We start from the raw sequence: 15,147 nt of genomic DNA on the forward strand, positions 1-15,147 counted from the left end.
GGGACGGGACGGGGCGGGGTTTCTGGTCAGCTGATGAAGGCAGGAGCTGGAGAACCCAGAAGCCGGGCGGTGGGGAGGCTCTAGACTTGGTAAGCCGAATTTGAGGCTGGGGCTGCGGTTCGGGACTCTGGGCCTTCCCTGCTACATCTTTCCAACACCCTCCTCCAGCCCCTGGATGGTCCTGGGGCTACTGCCTCCACCTCGGGGCGCGAGATCTTGGAGCGAGGCTCTGGGCTGGGATTGGGAGGCCCTCGGCGGGGGCCCAGGGCCACCTCCTCAAGGGCGACCAGCATGACCCCTCGGGCCGCTCTGACCTAGGGCCTGGGGTCTGGGTTCCTTTTTCACCTCTTGTTCCTGGCCGACGGGCCCCTGCGTTTCTGACGACTTTGTTTTCCCCAGGGCGGGCCAGAGGAGGGGGCTTCGCGGCGAATGAGCGCTGACCCCAGCGGCTGCCCTGTTATTATCCCCGCCAAACAGGCGGCCGGTGCTCGGCTGAGTCACTAGGAGGGAGTTGTGACCGAGGACCTGGAGGGCTGGAGTGGGTGGTAGCCCCAGGGCGGGATGCTCCTCCCCTCAGGTGCTCCCCAATTCTGCAGGGAGCCCAGATTGTCCCCTCCCATTCCATGCCTAGGACAGGTTTCCAAGTGTGTACATGGGGAGTCTGTGTTTGGAAGTATGAGGACTGACGCAGTCTTGTCTTTTCAAGGCTTACTGAAGCCTGCTGTTTGCCAGGAACCCTGTGGGGGGAGGGGAGAGAGCTCTAGACAGAGCAGAATAATAGCCATTCCCGGTTATTCTACTGAGGGTTTGACCTGTGCCAGGCGCCATTCTAATCCCTCAGCCTAGATGCTCTCATTTAACTCTGCCGTTAGCCTAGCAGGTGGATACTGGCATCATTCCCTCGTTTTACAGGTTGGAACTCTGAGGCTCAGGCACTCGACCAAGAATTCATTGCTAGTAGGCATCAGGCAGGTCAGTTCCAGAGTGCTTTCTCCTCAGCCCTAGGCCATCCAAGCTCACAATTAGGTCTCCCATTCTCCCTTCCTTTCTTTGTTTCTCTCTCTCTCTCCCTTCCTACCTTCTTTTCCTTCCTTTCTCGCTCCCTCTCCCTCCGCTCTGTGTGTGTCTTGCTGTTTTTTGAACCTTTACTGTGCACCTGGTGTGTCCGGGGCCTAAGAATAAGTTTACACCCGGGGCGAAGGGACAGGAGTGGCTTAAAGTGCGGCAGTGGCGGACGAGTGTGATGAACGTTCTTTGGGTTTGTGGAGGAGGTAAGGGAAGAGGGGACAGGTGTTTTCCCGCCAGCTCCTGTGAGGACCCTCTAAACTGAGACGGCAATTTAGAACTGGGTCTTAGTTTCTCTTTACTACGCCGTCTAGGATGAAAAGGCCCAGCCTAGGGGAAGAGACGGCATGGACAGAAGTCAGGAGACCTGGGAGTGACCGTCTGAAGGCCTAGAGGGAGGGACAGGAGATGGGGGGGAGGGCAGTTCTTGGAGTACCCTGGGGCTCGGTCTCAAGGCGTTTGGACTTATCTGGTAGATAAAGGTGGCCACCGGAGCAGCTTCAGTGGGGAGCATCTCTGTGGCTCAGCTTTGAGATCTGGACGAGTTACATGGCTGTGGCAGCGGATGCCATTTCCAGGGCTGCCTTTCTTTTCTTTTTTTTTTAAATATTTATTTATTTATTTGGCTGCACCAGGTCTTCGTTGCGGCATGTGGGCTCTAAGTTGTGGCATGCAGGATCTAGTTCCCTGAACAGGGATCGAACCCGGGCCCCTTGCATTGGGAGTGTGGAGTCTTAGCCACCGGACCACCAGGGAAGTCCCTCCCCCTTTCTTTTTTTGCGGTACGCGGGCCTCTCACTGTCGTGGCCTCTCCCGTTGTGGAGCACAGGCTCCGGACGTGCAGGCCCAGCGGCCATGGCTCACGGGCCCAGCTGCTCTGCGGCGTGTGGGATCTTCCCGGACCGGGTCACGAACCCGTGTCCCTTGCATCGGCAGGCGGACCCTCAACCACTGTGCCACCAGGGAAGTCCCCTCCGCCTTTCTTAAAGTGTGGTCATGTGCACAGAATACATGTGATCAGAATACGCTGGGGGAGCTTCTTAAACCCCAGGTCCTTTATCCCCAGCTCTGACACACTGATCCTGAATTTCAAACATGTGCTCTCCATGATAACAAGGCACCCCTGAATCAACTATATGCTTCAATTAAAAAAAACAAAAACCACAAGGCACCCCTGTTGTGGTCCTTGTCACACCTACAGACCTGGTCAACCTTTGTTGCAACCCTGGCCATCCATTTGCTCAGTGCTGTTGGACTAGGAGGTGGGCCCGGTCTCGAAGCCAGGCCTGGGCCCAGGCTGGCTTCCTACTTGGGTCAGAACCCACGGGTGACAGGCTCTGTGCACAGTGGCCCTCAGAGGAAAGTGTCTTCTGTTCAGGGCTCAGGCGTGTCTCAAAGTATCCTGAGCCCCGAGCTGCTCATGGACCCCGTGCATGGACAGGGGACCACCCACCCAGGGCCCTGGGCCCTACGAGCCATGGTACATCCCCCGAGACACCCATCCCTCCTTCACTGGGCTGTGTCCACTTTCTTTCTTCCCTAGCCTGGTGAAAAGAGGAAGTGAGAGTGACCTCAGGGTGCTTGACATACTGGTCTCTCATTCTTAGTCACTACCATTGTGTCAGGCCCTGGGCTAAGAGCTTTATGTGCATTTTATCTATACAACAACCCCAAGGGGTGAGCGTCATTATCCTCGGTTTATACACAGGCTCAGACTTACTTGCACGAGGCCACTCACCCTCATCTGTAGAATGAGGACAGGGTTCCCCTCACAGAGAAGTTAATGAGGATGGCAGTATACTACCGTGATGACCTGCCGTGGTGTGTTGAGGCTGTACAAGAGGAGGCTTGGGGAAGTGCTCCACCGGAGGGGTGGCTGGGGAACAAAAGGACTTGATTCGAAATGCCTGAGGCACCACAAAAACCCAGCTCCTACCTGGACTGCGTGTTAACCTGGGGTGGCCTTGCAGCTGCTGGTGGCAGGACAGCAGGTAAATGGCTCCAACATCAGCTGTGCTGAAGGTCAAGGGGGGGTGGTCACCAAGGTACAGGAAGAGACCTTCAGCCCCCCTTTGCAGGGCCCCGGAGGGACTGCAGTGAACCAGGCAGGCAGTGACCTGGGGTGCTGGGGCTCGCTGTTGAGTCACGTTAGAGCTGAGAGCCTAGAGCTTCCTAAGAAAAGCAGCTGACTCGCTTCTTTTCCCTGCCTGACGCTCCCAGGTCGCTGCGGCCTCAGCAGTTCCAAGGGTCCAGCCAGGGTGTCTCAGCCCATTCGGGCCAATGTAACAAAATACCATTTGTCTGGATGGCTTAGAAACAAACATTGATTTCTCACAGTTCTGGAGGCTGGGAAGTCCAAGTTCAGGGTGCTAGTAGATTCAACGTCTGGTGAGGGTCCACTTCCTAGTTCATAGATGGCTGTCTTCTCGATATGTCCTCACCTGGCAGAAGGGGCGAGGGAGCTCTCTGGGGTCCTTCCTGTAAGGGCACTAATCCCATTCATGAGGGCTCTGCCTTCATGACCTAAATACTCCCCAAAGGTCCCACCTCAAAAATACCATCACATTGGGGGTTAGATTTCAACAGTACAGGAGGGACATAAACATTTGGTCTGTGGCATTGTCTGTGGGGCATTGCTTTACGAGGATCCTGGGTCTTTTGACACAAGCAGAAACTGAGGGTGGCTGGAGAGAGCCTCATCCCAGGTGAGGAAAGCCCCTCTGAGCGCAGTGAGAAAAGGGGAAGCCTGTCTTCTGGCTGCATGAGACCCTGGGCAGCCCTGCCAGACCACAGGAAGGTGCCGCCATTCCCAGGGACAGAAGCATGGTGGCTGTGAGTGCTTCCTGCTTGGGTGGCCCTGGCAAGTCACCTCCCCGGGTCCACGCAGACATATCAGTAGCCCCCACTTCATAGAGCTGATATGCAGCAAAATGCAGAAAGGCCTACGTAAGGTGCTTAGCACAGAGCTGGTCACGTGCTCAGCTATCAGGGGCTGTGATGATTCTGCCCAGCAACCCCACTTCCTCTTCCTCCTCTGGGACTGTCACACAGGCTGTGACTGCTCTAGGACACCAGGTGGGGACTTCGCCGCCTGCCCCTGCAACCAGCCAGCTCCTGGCTTTGTCGGCGGTGGGAGTGGGGAGGTGGCTCCAGACTCTTTGCCGGCAGGCGTCCTACACACGCGCGCTGCCGGGAGAATGCGGCTTGAGCACGCCAAGCTTGAATCCCAGCCGTGTGTGCAACTCACCTGCTCCTTCTTCACCACTTGCCTCATCTGACCGATGTACTAGGGGACAGCCATACTTTTTTTTTTTTTTTGGCTGAGTGGTGCAGCTGGTGAGATCTTAGTTCCCTGACCAGGGATTGAACCCAGGCCCCAGCAGTAAAAGTGCTGAGTCCTAACCACTGGACCACCAGGGGATTCCCAGGACAGCCGTACTTGAAATGAGAGGATGTACTTAGTGGGCCTGGTCTCAGCAGACCCTCACAGCGTGATTTGCAACATTTGCAATCGAAATGTTCAAGAGTTAGAACAAAGGTGGCATTGTTTGAGGGCTCAGTTCTCTACACTAGATTTCTGAACTCATTGAACCCTCACAGCTGTATGCGGGAGGCACTGTTATCGCCCCATCTTGCAGATGAGGAGACTGAGGCTCAGCAAGGCTGAGTCACTTGCCCAAAGTCGAGGCGTTAACAGGCAGAGTGGGGATTCGAATGCACCTGTCTCTGACCACACATCCAGTGCCCTCCCTGCATATGTGGTTACTTTGATCTCTGTACTGATCGTGTTCTCTGGTTCAGGGGCTCAGTCCATGCTGGGTGATAAGGCTGGAATGGGCTCAAAGTGGCGGGACCATGACTAGGACCCAGACCTCCCAAGGCTGAAGGCCCCTGTCTTGTTCCCTGTAGAGCTGTCGCCTGCCTCAGCACACCGGCTCCCTCCCTCCCTCCCTCCCTCCCTCCGAAGCCATGGTCTGGAGGAAGCTGGGCTCCAGAAACTTCTCCAGCTGCCCCAATGGCTCCAGCCAGTGGATATGGGATGTGTTTGGCGAGTGTGCCTGGGATGACTGGGACAAGGCCAGCGTGGGCCTGGGCTTGATCTCCATTCTCTGCTTTGCTGCGTCCACCCTCCCGTGAGTAGCATCAGGGTGGTGGGACCAGGGCTGGGTTGCACGGGTGGGGCAAGTGCTCCTGGGGCTGCACCGAAGAGGGGCTCACTGGCTGGCGTTGGGCCTCTCCAGACTCAAGGCCAAGTGTGCTCCCTCTCCCACCCCCACTGACTGACTTCCAGCCCACCCTGGAGGGCCCTACAGCGAACCTCACTCTAGGCCCCGCCTTGTGCTGGACCATGCTGACACACAGGTAATAATAATAACACCTGTTCAGTAAGTGCCCACTGTGTACCTAGCTCATTTCTAAGCACTTGACGTGTCTTTACCCTATTTAATCCTCATAACCACCCTGTGAAATAGATACAATCTGTATCGCTACTTTACGAGGAAACAGAAACCCAGAGAGGTTAACTAGCTTGCTGTGAAATGCACAGCTAGTCAGAGAGGAGGCGGAGGAGTGGGAGGGCTGGGGTGCATCGAACTTGGCCTTTGTTCTGTGACAGTCTGGTGGAGGACAAGCGGTGATTACAGAACAGCATGGCCACTGCTGTGATTAGGGAACGTGGACACACTGTGACCTGGGCAAGTCCCTTCACTGCTCTGTGCCTCGGTTTTCTCATCTGTAAAATGGGAATGTTGTGCCCTACCTCACAGGGTTGCTATGAGGATGGCCTTTACACACCATACGCTCAGTCCCATGGCTGGGCAGAGGGGGGGCCAAAGAGGAGAGGTGAGGTCAAAGAGGTCATCCAGGGCCCTGTAATGTAAGGGCATTCTCCACTGTTAGGAAATCTTATGCTGTTTCTCCTGAGGGAGAAAGATAACAGTTTAATTGAGAGATAATTCACATACCATTGAGTTAGCCCATTTAAATGTACAAGTCCAAGGTTTTAGTATATGCACAGAGTTGTGTAAGCATTGGCGCAATCAGTTTTAGAACATTTTTGTCACCCTAAAAAGAAACCCAGAAAGAAATGAGTCATTCCTCGTTTCCCTCTAAATCTCCCGGCCCCAACCACCAATCTGCTTTCTGTCTGTAGATTTGCCTATTTTGGACATTTCATATCCATGGATCATACAGTATGTGGCCTTCTGTGACTGGCTTCTTTCACTTAGCATAACATCTTCAAGGTTCATCCACATCATACGTAGCTAGTGTCAATACTTCATTCTTTTTTTACATCCGAATAGTAGTTTTCGTTGTATGTGTATACCTTTTGTTTATTCATTCGTTCATTGATGGACATTTGGGCGGTTTCTACCTTTTGGCCAGTGTGATTAAAGCTGCTGTGTATGTTCATGTACAAGTTTTAGTGGGGACATGTGTGTTTACTTCTCTTGGGTATATTCCTAAGGGGTGGAATTGCCGGGTCACATGGTAACTCTGTGTTTAATCTTTTGAGGAACTGCCAGGCTGTTTTCCAAAGCGGTTGCACCATTTTACATTCCCACCAGCAGTGCAAGAATTTCTCTAAATCCCCATCAACACTTGTTATTTTCTGTCTTTTTTATTATACCATCCCAGTGAGCGTGAAGTGGTATCTCATACTTCTCATTTGTATTTCCTTGTTGGCTGGTGATATTAAGTAGCTTAATTGGCCAAATTATATTCTCTTTGGAAAAAGGTCTGTTGAGGTTCTTTGCCCATTTTTCAATTGGATTATTTGTCTTTTTGCTGTTGAGTTATAAGAGTTCTTTGTATATTCTAGCTATATTTTGCAAATATTTTCTCCCATTCAGTGAGTTGTCTTTTCACTTTCTCGATGGTGTCGCTTGAAGCACAAAAATTTGTTGATGTCCAATTTTTTTTTTTTGGCCGCTCCGTGCAGCATGTGGGATCTTAGTTCCCCGAGCAGGGATCGAACCTGAGCCCCCTGCATGGGAGCTCGGAGTCTTAACCACTGGACCGCCAGGGAAGTCCCTTGATGATGTCCAATTTATGTGTTTTTTTCTTTTGTTACTTGTGCTTTTGCTATCATGTCTAGAAAGGATAGCTTAATCCAGGTAACAAAGATTCACCCTTATCTTCTAAGAGGTTTATATAGATTTATCCAAGTCTGACACCAATTCTGATGTGTTTTTTTGCCACACCATCAAGCAGTCAGCTCAATTTTTACACTGTCTACACCTGAGACAGCCTCAGATCCCACAGGTTAAGGGCCCAGTCCTACAAGTCCCACAAGAGTGCTCCCTCCTCCCCACTTCTGAGACCAGTCACAGGTCCAGGTTGTCATTTGTGCTTCTGACCTCCAGCTGTAGATCCGGAGATTCCTCCGGCCCCTCCTCAGGTTTGGTTAGTTTGCTAGAGCAGCTCACAGAACTCAGAGGAATGATTTTTATGGAGGCTTTATTACACAGTCATTGGCCATTAGCAATTGGGCAAAATCTCGAGCCTCTCTCCTCCCCTGAGGTGGGTGAGGGGGGTGGGACAGGGACCCCTGAGACCAAATGTCCCAACCTTCTAATCCTACTGTTGGTTCCCCTGGCAATGAGTCCTTATCCTCAGGTGACCTAAGGGCTTTCCGAAAGTCACCTTATTAACATTACAAAAGACACCTTTTTTTCTCTCTTTCTCTCTCACGCCTTAGGACATTCTTAGGAGAGCTCTGTGCAGGGAACAGGGAAGAAGACCAAATATATATATTTCTTATTGTAAATCACAGTATCACAAATTAGCTCTTACATGTAGAGCTTTGACTCAGCTTGAGTTGTATTTTGTATATGGTGTGAGGTAGGGATCCAACCTCGTTCTTTTGCATGCGGTACCCGGTTGTCCCAGTACCATGTGTTAAAAAGACTACCATTGGGAATTCCCTGGCAGTCCTATGGTTAGGACTCTGTGCTGTCACTGCTGAGGGCCCAGGTTCAATCCCTGGTCGGGGAACTAAGATCCCACAAGCCGTGCAGCGGCCAAAAAAAAAAGACTACCCTTACCTCATCAAGTTGTCCCAACATGCTGTCTAGGGCTTGACATTTTTACTGACTCACCTTGTCCCAGCTGCCATACTAGATGTGGCAGAAGTAAGCAAAACCGACCCCATCCTTGCCTTTTGTAGACCTTCTGTTAGGGAAGGAGAACTGGAGGGACGGGGAAGAGACTGGAGGCAGGGAGGCTGTGTAAGGCATCCAGCAAGCAATGATGTCTGGGGGATTGGATAGGTGGCCCTTAGCAGGCAAAGCAGACAGGTCTGGGTGATGGGTGGAGGCCAAGGGAGAGAGACTCCCCATCTTGGGGTGAGAGGTCCCCCAGAAGCACGAGGAGCTGGTGGAGCTGGCTGAGGCCTCCCCCTTCCACCAGGGCATAGTGCCAGCCCTGCCTGGGCCTGGCTGATTAACCAGGGAGGGGGTGTCAGAGGTCTGGGAGAAGCCCTGGGTGATGGCAGGGAGGGCAGCCACCTTACTGCTTCTCCTTAGGACTCGGCCTTTCCTGAGTGTGACAAAATCACTTTCCCTGAAATTTATGGAGGCTCTTCAAGTCACAGTATCCTGGAAGGGCAGGGCCACGGGGTAAACCTTAAGGGCCTCTCCAGGCCAGGCCCATGCTGGGCACTGTCCCTTCCCTCAGGAAGCTTGAGTCCAGGAGGAACTGACCAGTGCTGGCAGAGCTCCCTTCTAGGAAGGCCCTGAGGAGGAACTGATATTTCCTGAAAGATCCAGAGGAGGGACTGGGTGAGCCATCTGCTGATGCAGAGTTTGGAGGAAGAGAAGGCAGTCCTGGTGAAGAGGTGGTGGGGGTCGGAGTGTCCCCTGTCGGAGGAGGGAGTTGGAAACTAGGAACACAGGCTTGGATGGGAGACCTAAAGAGCTGGGGGCGGGGTCAGCAGGAGATGGAGGTGGAAGGATGACCGTGAAGAACCAGGGCCAGGCCTAGCTCTCCTAGCTTCCGTCTCGGGTGGAAGGTGGGGTGAGGTGCTATTCAGTTACCTTTTACTAATTTAAATACATGCAAATGATTAAAGAGAAGGGTAAGCAGCAGATGGCCATTGCGGGATGACTCAGAGCAAGCCTGGAACCCCAGGGTCTGAGTGTGAATCCTGGTTCCCTGACTTTTCCATCCCCAAAGAGACCCATCAAGACTTGACCCCATGGTTTTGTAATCAGAGCTCTGGGAGCCACAGCCTGAGGCTTCTCTGTTGCCCTTTGAAGATAACAGGCCCATATTATCATCCATCTCCCCTGGAGATAGGGCATCGCCCAGGCCTCGGCTGCACGGCAACCACCATCCTCCTTCCTTCCAAACACCAACCCCCCTCCCGCTCCTCCATAGAAGAGAGAACCCAGGGTCCCTATGAAGTGGTTCTCGGGGTCTGACACAAAACATCAGGGCCCTGTAAAGACCCCAGGTCCCCACCAAGAGACTGCTGTGGAGGAGAATCTATCATGCAATGGCTCTCTGGAAAGATGCATGTCCCATAGAGCTCCTGGCTTGGAAGGGATCCCGTGGTAAGAATCCCCAAAGGGCAAAGAAAGGCCCATGAGGATCCCGCCTGCGGGAAGGATCAGCTCCCAGGCGACCCCCTGTGCAGACGCCGCCCCAGCCCCGCTGTTCCATGTTGGCTCTTCCCATGTTTACCCTCCACGCGGTATCACAGCCGTCGGCTTCTGAGCACACGTCTCCTTCCTCCGCCACAGCCAGTACATCAAGGCCTGCAAAATGGGCAATATGGACCAGGCTCTGTCCCTGTGGTTCCTCCTGGGCTGGATCGGCGGAGACTCCTGCAATCTCATCGGCTCCTTCCTTGCTGACCAGCTGCCCCTGCAGGTGGGCTGGTCCCCGGGCTGGGTGGGCTGCCAGGGACAGTCTGCAGAGGCTTCCATCTTCGAGGGCCCCATGCTATAGAGAGAGCCCTCTGCCTGCCGCACAGTGTGGGCCTCAGTTCCCCCATCTACAAAATGAGCACATCAAACCACAGGATGGCTGGGGTCTTTGACCTCTGAGGTGCTAAGATCCTGACTGAGCTTTCAGGGCATGGGGCCCTGGAGGAGGAAGGTTCTCCCTTGGGAGGCCCAGGTGCCATCATTCTTCTGTGGCTGGGTGGAGCTGGGACTCAAAATCAGGAATCTATTGTCTTCCCAAGGGGGGCTGTAAATTGCCCCTGTATCAGCCAAATGGTAGCCTCCACTTAACCTCTGAGTCCCATTTTGTCCTGCCTGGTCATGCTAGCCACCATTTCCTCTGTCTGCCCAGGCGGGCACCTGCCAGGCCCTTGCCTACCTGCTGTCTAGCTCTGCCAGGTAGGAACTGTGATCCCCTCCTTTCCAGATGAGCAAACAGAAACTCCAGGAGGTGAAGCAACTTGCTCAGGGTCACCCAGCTGGGATGGGGCAGAGCTGCCCGGGTGCTCGGGTGTGGTCCCTGAGCCGGGGACTGCAGCCAGCGCCCTGGGCCCCCTCTTCTCTTGCAGACCTACACAGCCGTGTATTACGTCTTAGCCGACGTGCTGATGCTGTCGCTGTACTTTCATTACAAGTTTAAGAAACGCCCCTCTCTGTGTGAGTATGGGGATCCCTCTGTGTCAGGTGCCTGAGGGCAGCCGGGAGGCCTGGAAGTTTGGGAGGAGGAAGGTTTCCCATTGCTGGTGATAAACCAAACCTCAAAAAGGCTCCCTCAGGGGCTTCCCTGGTGGCGCAGTGGTTGAGAGTCCGCCTGCCGATGCAGGGGACACGGGTTCGTGCCCCGGTCCGGGAAGATCCCACATGCCGTGGAGCGGCTGGGCCCGCGAGCCATGGCCGCTGAGCCTACGTGTCCGGAGCCTGTGCTCCGCAACGGGAGAGGCCACAGCAGTGAGAGGCCCGTGTGCCGCAAAAAAAAAAAAAAAAAAAAAAAAAAAGGCTTCCTCGGGGGCCTTATCTGAAAGCTGGGGCCCTGATCACCTGATGAGCCGAGATAGAGGGCAGTGAGTACATCCGGGCAGGACCACAGGGAGTCCCCTTCACTTAAGTTCTCTCATTCAGCAAACATGGCTTCAGCTGCTCCTCAGTGCCGGGCCCTGGGCTTGGAGCTGAGGAAACAAGGACACGGCACACAGGATTCAGAAGGGGCAGATCCAGGGCTGTACAAGAAATGATCCAGGCACCTGGGGGTGGGGCTGTCTCAGCATTTCCACGCTCCATAATTCCCTTCCTGCCCCCACTGCCCTCATCAGTTTACCTTTACAACCTTAGGAGAAGGGTACTCTCATTATACCCATTCTACAGATGAGGAATAAAGGCTCAGAGAGGTTAGGTCACTTGCCCAAGGTCACACAGCCACTGAGGGACAAGGCCAGGACTCAAAGCCCAGTCTGTCTGCTGCCACTCAGATCCCTAATCTCAGCTTCCCTCCTGCCTCATGTCCAGGGTCTGCCCCCATCAATTCTGTGCTGTTGTTCATCTTGGGGGTGGCGTGTACCGCCCCACTGCTGAGCAGCGCTGGCTTGGTGGCTGCCCCCAGGGAGGTCTTCCGGGGGCGGACGCTCTTGTCTGTGGAGCCGGGCAATAAGGTGAGGTGTGGGCACGCGAGAGTAGAGCAGGGGTGGGGGTCTGGCTCACCCCGAGGGCCCGCCCCTGCATGACCACGAGGTCAGGGGAATTGCCCTCGAGGAGAGAGTTGGGGCTCTCAGGCTGCACCCTGGCCCCTGCTGAGCACTGAGCACTCCACTCTGCCCTCTCAGCCCTTCACGCGGCAGGAAATCATTGGCTTCGTAATCGGCTCCGTGTCCAGCATGCTGTACCTGCTCTCCCGGCTGCCTCAGATCCGCACCAATGTGAGCCGCGGGCAGGGGCACTGGGGCCACGGGAAGAGGAGCCGGCTGGCAGCTCGGGCCCCTGGGTTAGGGAGTAGCAACAGGTCTGGTCCACACTCACTGTTGGCTTGGGTGACTGAATCCACTTGTCCAAGCCTCAGTTTCTGCCTCTGGAAATGGGCATGAGATGCCTGCCATCCAGGGGTACATGTGACCTGCATGTGTCCCGGGGAGGTCGGAGGTCAGGTGAGAGCGAGGGGCTGAGAGCAGAGCAGAGAAGGTGGGGAACCAGAGATGGGGGAGCCTTGCTGGGCAGTGAGTCAGCGTAGGGCTGGGGAGCAGGCACCTTGGGGCGAGCAGGGTGGGGCAGCCCTAGTCTCTTGCGACCTGGGCAGGGTGGCTCGGGAGATGACGTTAGAACGGGGATGAGGAGTCAGGCCCTGGAAAGGGCTGATCTGGGCAGCAGGCCCGTGTCGGACACTGGTCACACCGTGTGCAGTCTGCTCAGAGCATGTGCATTGTGACAGGGCAGACGGACACATGGACAGTTACAGTCCAGAGAGACAAGAGGCCCGTTTGAGGTCTCTGACCCTACACCTCTCGCTTCCAGTTCCTGCGGAAGTCGACACAGGGGATCTCCTACTCGCTGTTCGCCTTGGTGATGCTGGGGAACACGCTGTATGGGCTAAGCGTGCTGCTCAAAAACCCCGAAGTAGGCCAGGGCGAGGGCAGCTATGTGCTGCACCACCTGCCCTGGCTCGTGGGCAGCCTGGGCGTCCTGCTGCTCGACACTATCGTATCCTTCAGGGTGTGAGGGTGGGTGGGGTCGGGGGGGCCACAGCAGCCTCCGCCTGCACGCGGCTTCAGCGTCCATCCATCCATCCATCTTTCCTTCCATCCATCCATCATCCATCCATCCATCCATCCATCTATCCATCCATCCATCCATCCATCCTTCCTTCCTTCCATCCATCCATCCATCCATCCATCCATCCATTCTTCTATCTATCCTTCCATCCATCCATCCTTCCATCCATCCTTCCATCCAGTCCATCCATCCATCCATCCTTCTGTCCATCCGTCTGTCCGTCCATCCACCCATCCATCCTTCTATCCATCCATCCATCCATCCTTCCATCCATCCATCCTTCCATCCATCCATCCATCCATCCATCCATCCATCCATCCATCCATCCATCCATCCAAGAGCCAAACCTCCCATGTGCTGGGCACCCCTCCAGGTACCGGATCTATTTGTGAGTAAGAACAGAATGGTCCTTCCTTCAAGAAGCTCACAGTTCAGTGGGGAGGCAGACAGGATATGCGTAATCATAAGTAATTACTTCACTGTGGTGCCACTGAGTAGCACAGAGAAAAACTGCAAGAGTGTGTGACCAGGGGGCTGTCTGTCCTGGTTTAGAGGCTCAGCAGAGGCCTCCACTAGTGCCATTGAAACTGTGCCCTGAAGGAGAAGTTAGGCACAGGAGAGGGAGGGATGTTCCTGGCACAGCTTGTGCAGAGGGTCTGGGGAACAGGGCATACATAAATCAGCCCATCCAGGCAGGAGGAAGGAAAGCTGCAATGTGGAGACACACACCCGTGAATTAGAGATGGAAAAACTTGAGTTCAAATCCTGGCTCCCCGGTGTCCTGTGTGACACAGAGCAAACCGTTAGCCTCTCTGTGCTTCCATGTCTTCATCTTGCTGTCTCACCAAGGTCATGGGGCAATTACATAAGCTAAGGTCTCTGGAAATACCCAGCACCGGACCCAGCACACAGTGAGTGCTCAGTAAATGTTTGTTTGCTGGATGGCTGAGCAGGGCATTATTTGCATCTCCTTTGGGAGGAGGTAAACGGGGCCCTTGTTTCGACGTTTGTGGAGTTCCTGGTGGGTGCAATGAGAGATGAAGAAAGTTAAGCTCTAGTGCCCCAAAATGGCCCCTGCCACTTGCTGAAACCCCCAGGATTCTGTAGGGTGAGAGGAGGGCAAGATCCTGGAGCTGGGGTCAGGGGAGGCTGCCTGGAGAGGAAGACCCAAGCGCTGGACTTGGCAGATAAATGGGGTTTGGCCGGTTGAGGGGTGGGAAGGCAGCAAGAGCAGAGGCCAGGAGGCCATGGCTGACCCTGCCTACCTGGCCGAGTTGCAGGGAGGGAAGAGGGCAGCAGTTCTGGATGGGGCCACAGGCCACCCTGGGGCAGGTCCGACGCAGGCTGTGCTCCGTTTGGCCTTGACGTTGACTCCTTCGGATCTCCATACAGTTCCTGATATACAGGGGTGCCGCCACCTCATCAGAGCGCCAGCCACTCCTCCCCAGCTGAGCAGGACCCAGACCCAGGCCAAGCCCAGGATGACGGGGACCTGCAGATGCCACACTCAGGAAGGGAGAAGTATGGGCAGTGACGGTGCTGCTGACCCTGGGCTGGGCCGTGGAGGAAGCTGGGGGTGCCTAGAACTCCCGGCCCGACCGCCTACCCCCAACACCTCCGAAACCTCGTGAGCTGACCCTTCCGGAAGCCCTGACTGACGGACTCTTCCAGGAGCAGGTCAGCCCCCAGGGCCGGCCCACCCCGCCTTGGGATTCCCCCCCAGGGTCTGAGGCAACTGTCCGTCCCTGGAGCCTGAAGGGAGGGCCTGCAGCCGAGACCTCGCCTCTCAGAAGGCAGTGCAGCTGGCCCTCAGCTCACCTACCTCATTCTGCCTGCTTCCCCCACCCGACCGCCTGGGGAGGAGCCCAGCTCAGCCTGGTGCACGTGGACTGTACAGTCGACTGCAGATGGCCTAGTAAACGGTACTCCCTGTGAGGCCCGTCCTGGTGCTCCTTTCCTGGTGCCGGGCTCTGCGCTGCTCTGGGGCACAGTGATGGATGGCGTTCGGGGTCCCACCTACAGGCAGGCCCCAGGTGGGGGCCTAAGGGGGTCAGGATGTGGGAGAGCCAGGCCAGAGGGTACTGTGTCTGCTGGCCCGCCCCTGCCCAGCCTCTTGGGCCTCCAGTTTCTTCAACCTGCTTCTCTGTGGCAGGCTCCACACCTGGTGGTGGGGACACAGCAGTGAGAAAGACACTCCTCCAACAGGATCCCTGCTCCGCGGTGCTCAGCAAGAAGCGGAATAGTTAAGGTTCAGACTTTGGTTCTGCATCTCAACCTCTCTGTGCCACAGTTACCTCATCTGTGCAATGGGATGACAGTATTACCACTTTATACGTCCTTCTAGGGATTAAATAAAATGGTGTGCTTGTAGATGTTA

At 55.1% G+C, this 15,147-nt stretch overlaps 1 protein-coding gene and 1 non-coding gene across 7 annotated transcripts; one reads left to right on the plus strand and one right to left on the minus strand.

Annotated features, from left to right (window-relative positions):
• Nucleotides 1–28: 28 nt before the first annotated feature.
• SLC66A1 (solute carrier family 66 member 1) lies at nucleotides 29–15,147 on the plus strand. Of its 6 annotated transcripts, none has more exons than XM_032608300.1 (8): nucleotides 48–89; nucleotides 4,975–5,198; nucleotides 9,810–9,939; nucleotides 10,583–10,670; nucleotides 11,517–11,659; nucleotides 11,831–11,923; nucleotides 12,513–12,699; nucleotides 14,151–15,147. In XM_032608300.1, the coding sequence occupies exons 2-8, from the start codon at nucleotides 5,035–5,037 to the stop codon at nucleotides 14,399–14,401; spliced, it is 1,056 nt and encodes a 351-aa protein (XP_032464191.1). In that variant the 5' UTR covers nucleotides 48–89; nucleotides 4,975–5,034; the 3' UTR covers nucleotides 14,402–15,147. The 6 variants fall into 6 exon arrangements, with proteins under 6 accessions (XP_032464229.1, XP_032464191.1, XP_032464209.1 ...); XM_032608309.1 differs by lacking the exon at nucleotides 48–89 and having other exon boundaries at nucleotides 4,992–5,198; nucleotides 14,151–14,447; nucleotides 14,923–15,147; XM_032608338.1 differs by lacking the exon at nucleotides 4,975–5,198 and having other exon boundaries at nucleotides 29–89.
• Nucleotides 4,414–4,485, minus strand: TRNAK-UUU. Its single transcript has one exon. It is a non-coding gene; the product is annotated as a tRNA-Lys (tRNA).

Source organism: Phocoena sinus, chromosome 1 (assembly GCF_008692025.1).
Source record: "Phocoena sinus isolate mPhoSin1 chromosome 1, mPhoSin1.pri, whole genome shotgun sequence".
NCBI classification, from domain to species: Eukaryota; Metazoa; Chordata; class Mammalia; order Artiodactyla; family Phocoenidae; genus Phocoena; species Phocoena sinus.

Bases quoted from the DNA above. Each gene is read 5' to 3' on its own strand.
- SLC66A1 (XM_032608300.1), top strand. From the start codon at position 5,035: ATGGTCTGGAGGAAGCTGGGCTCCAGAAACTTCTCCAGCTGCCCCAAT. The intron at 9,940-10,582 runs GTGGGCTGGTCC...CTTCTCTTGCAG, and splicing joins CTGACCAGCTGCCCCTGCAG to ACCTACACAGCCGTGTATTA. The intron at 11,660-11,830 runs GTGAGGTGTGGG...CTGCCCTCTCAG, and splicing joins CTGTGGAGCCGGGCAATAAG to CCCTTCACGCGGCAGGAAAT.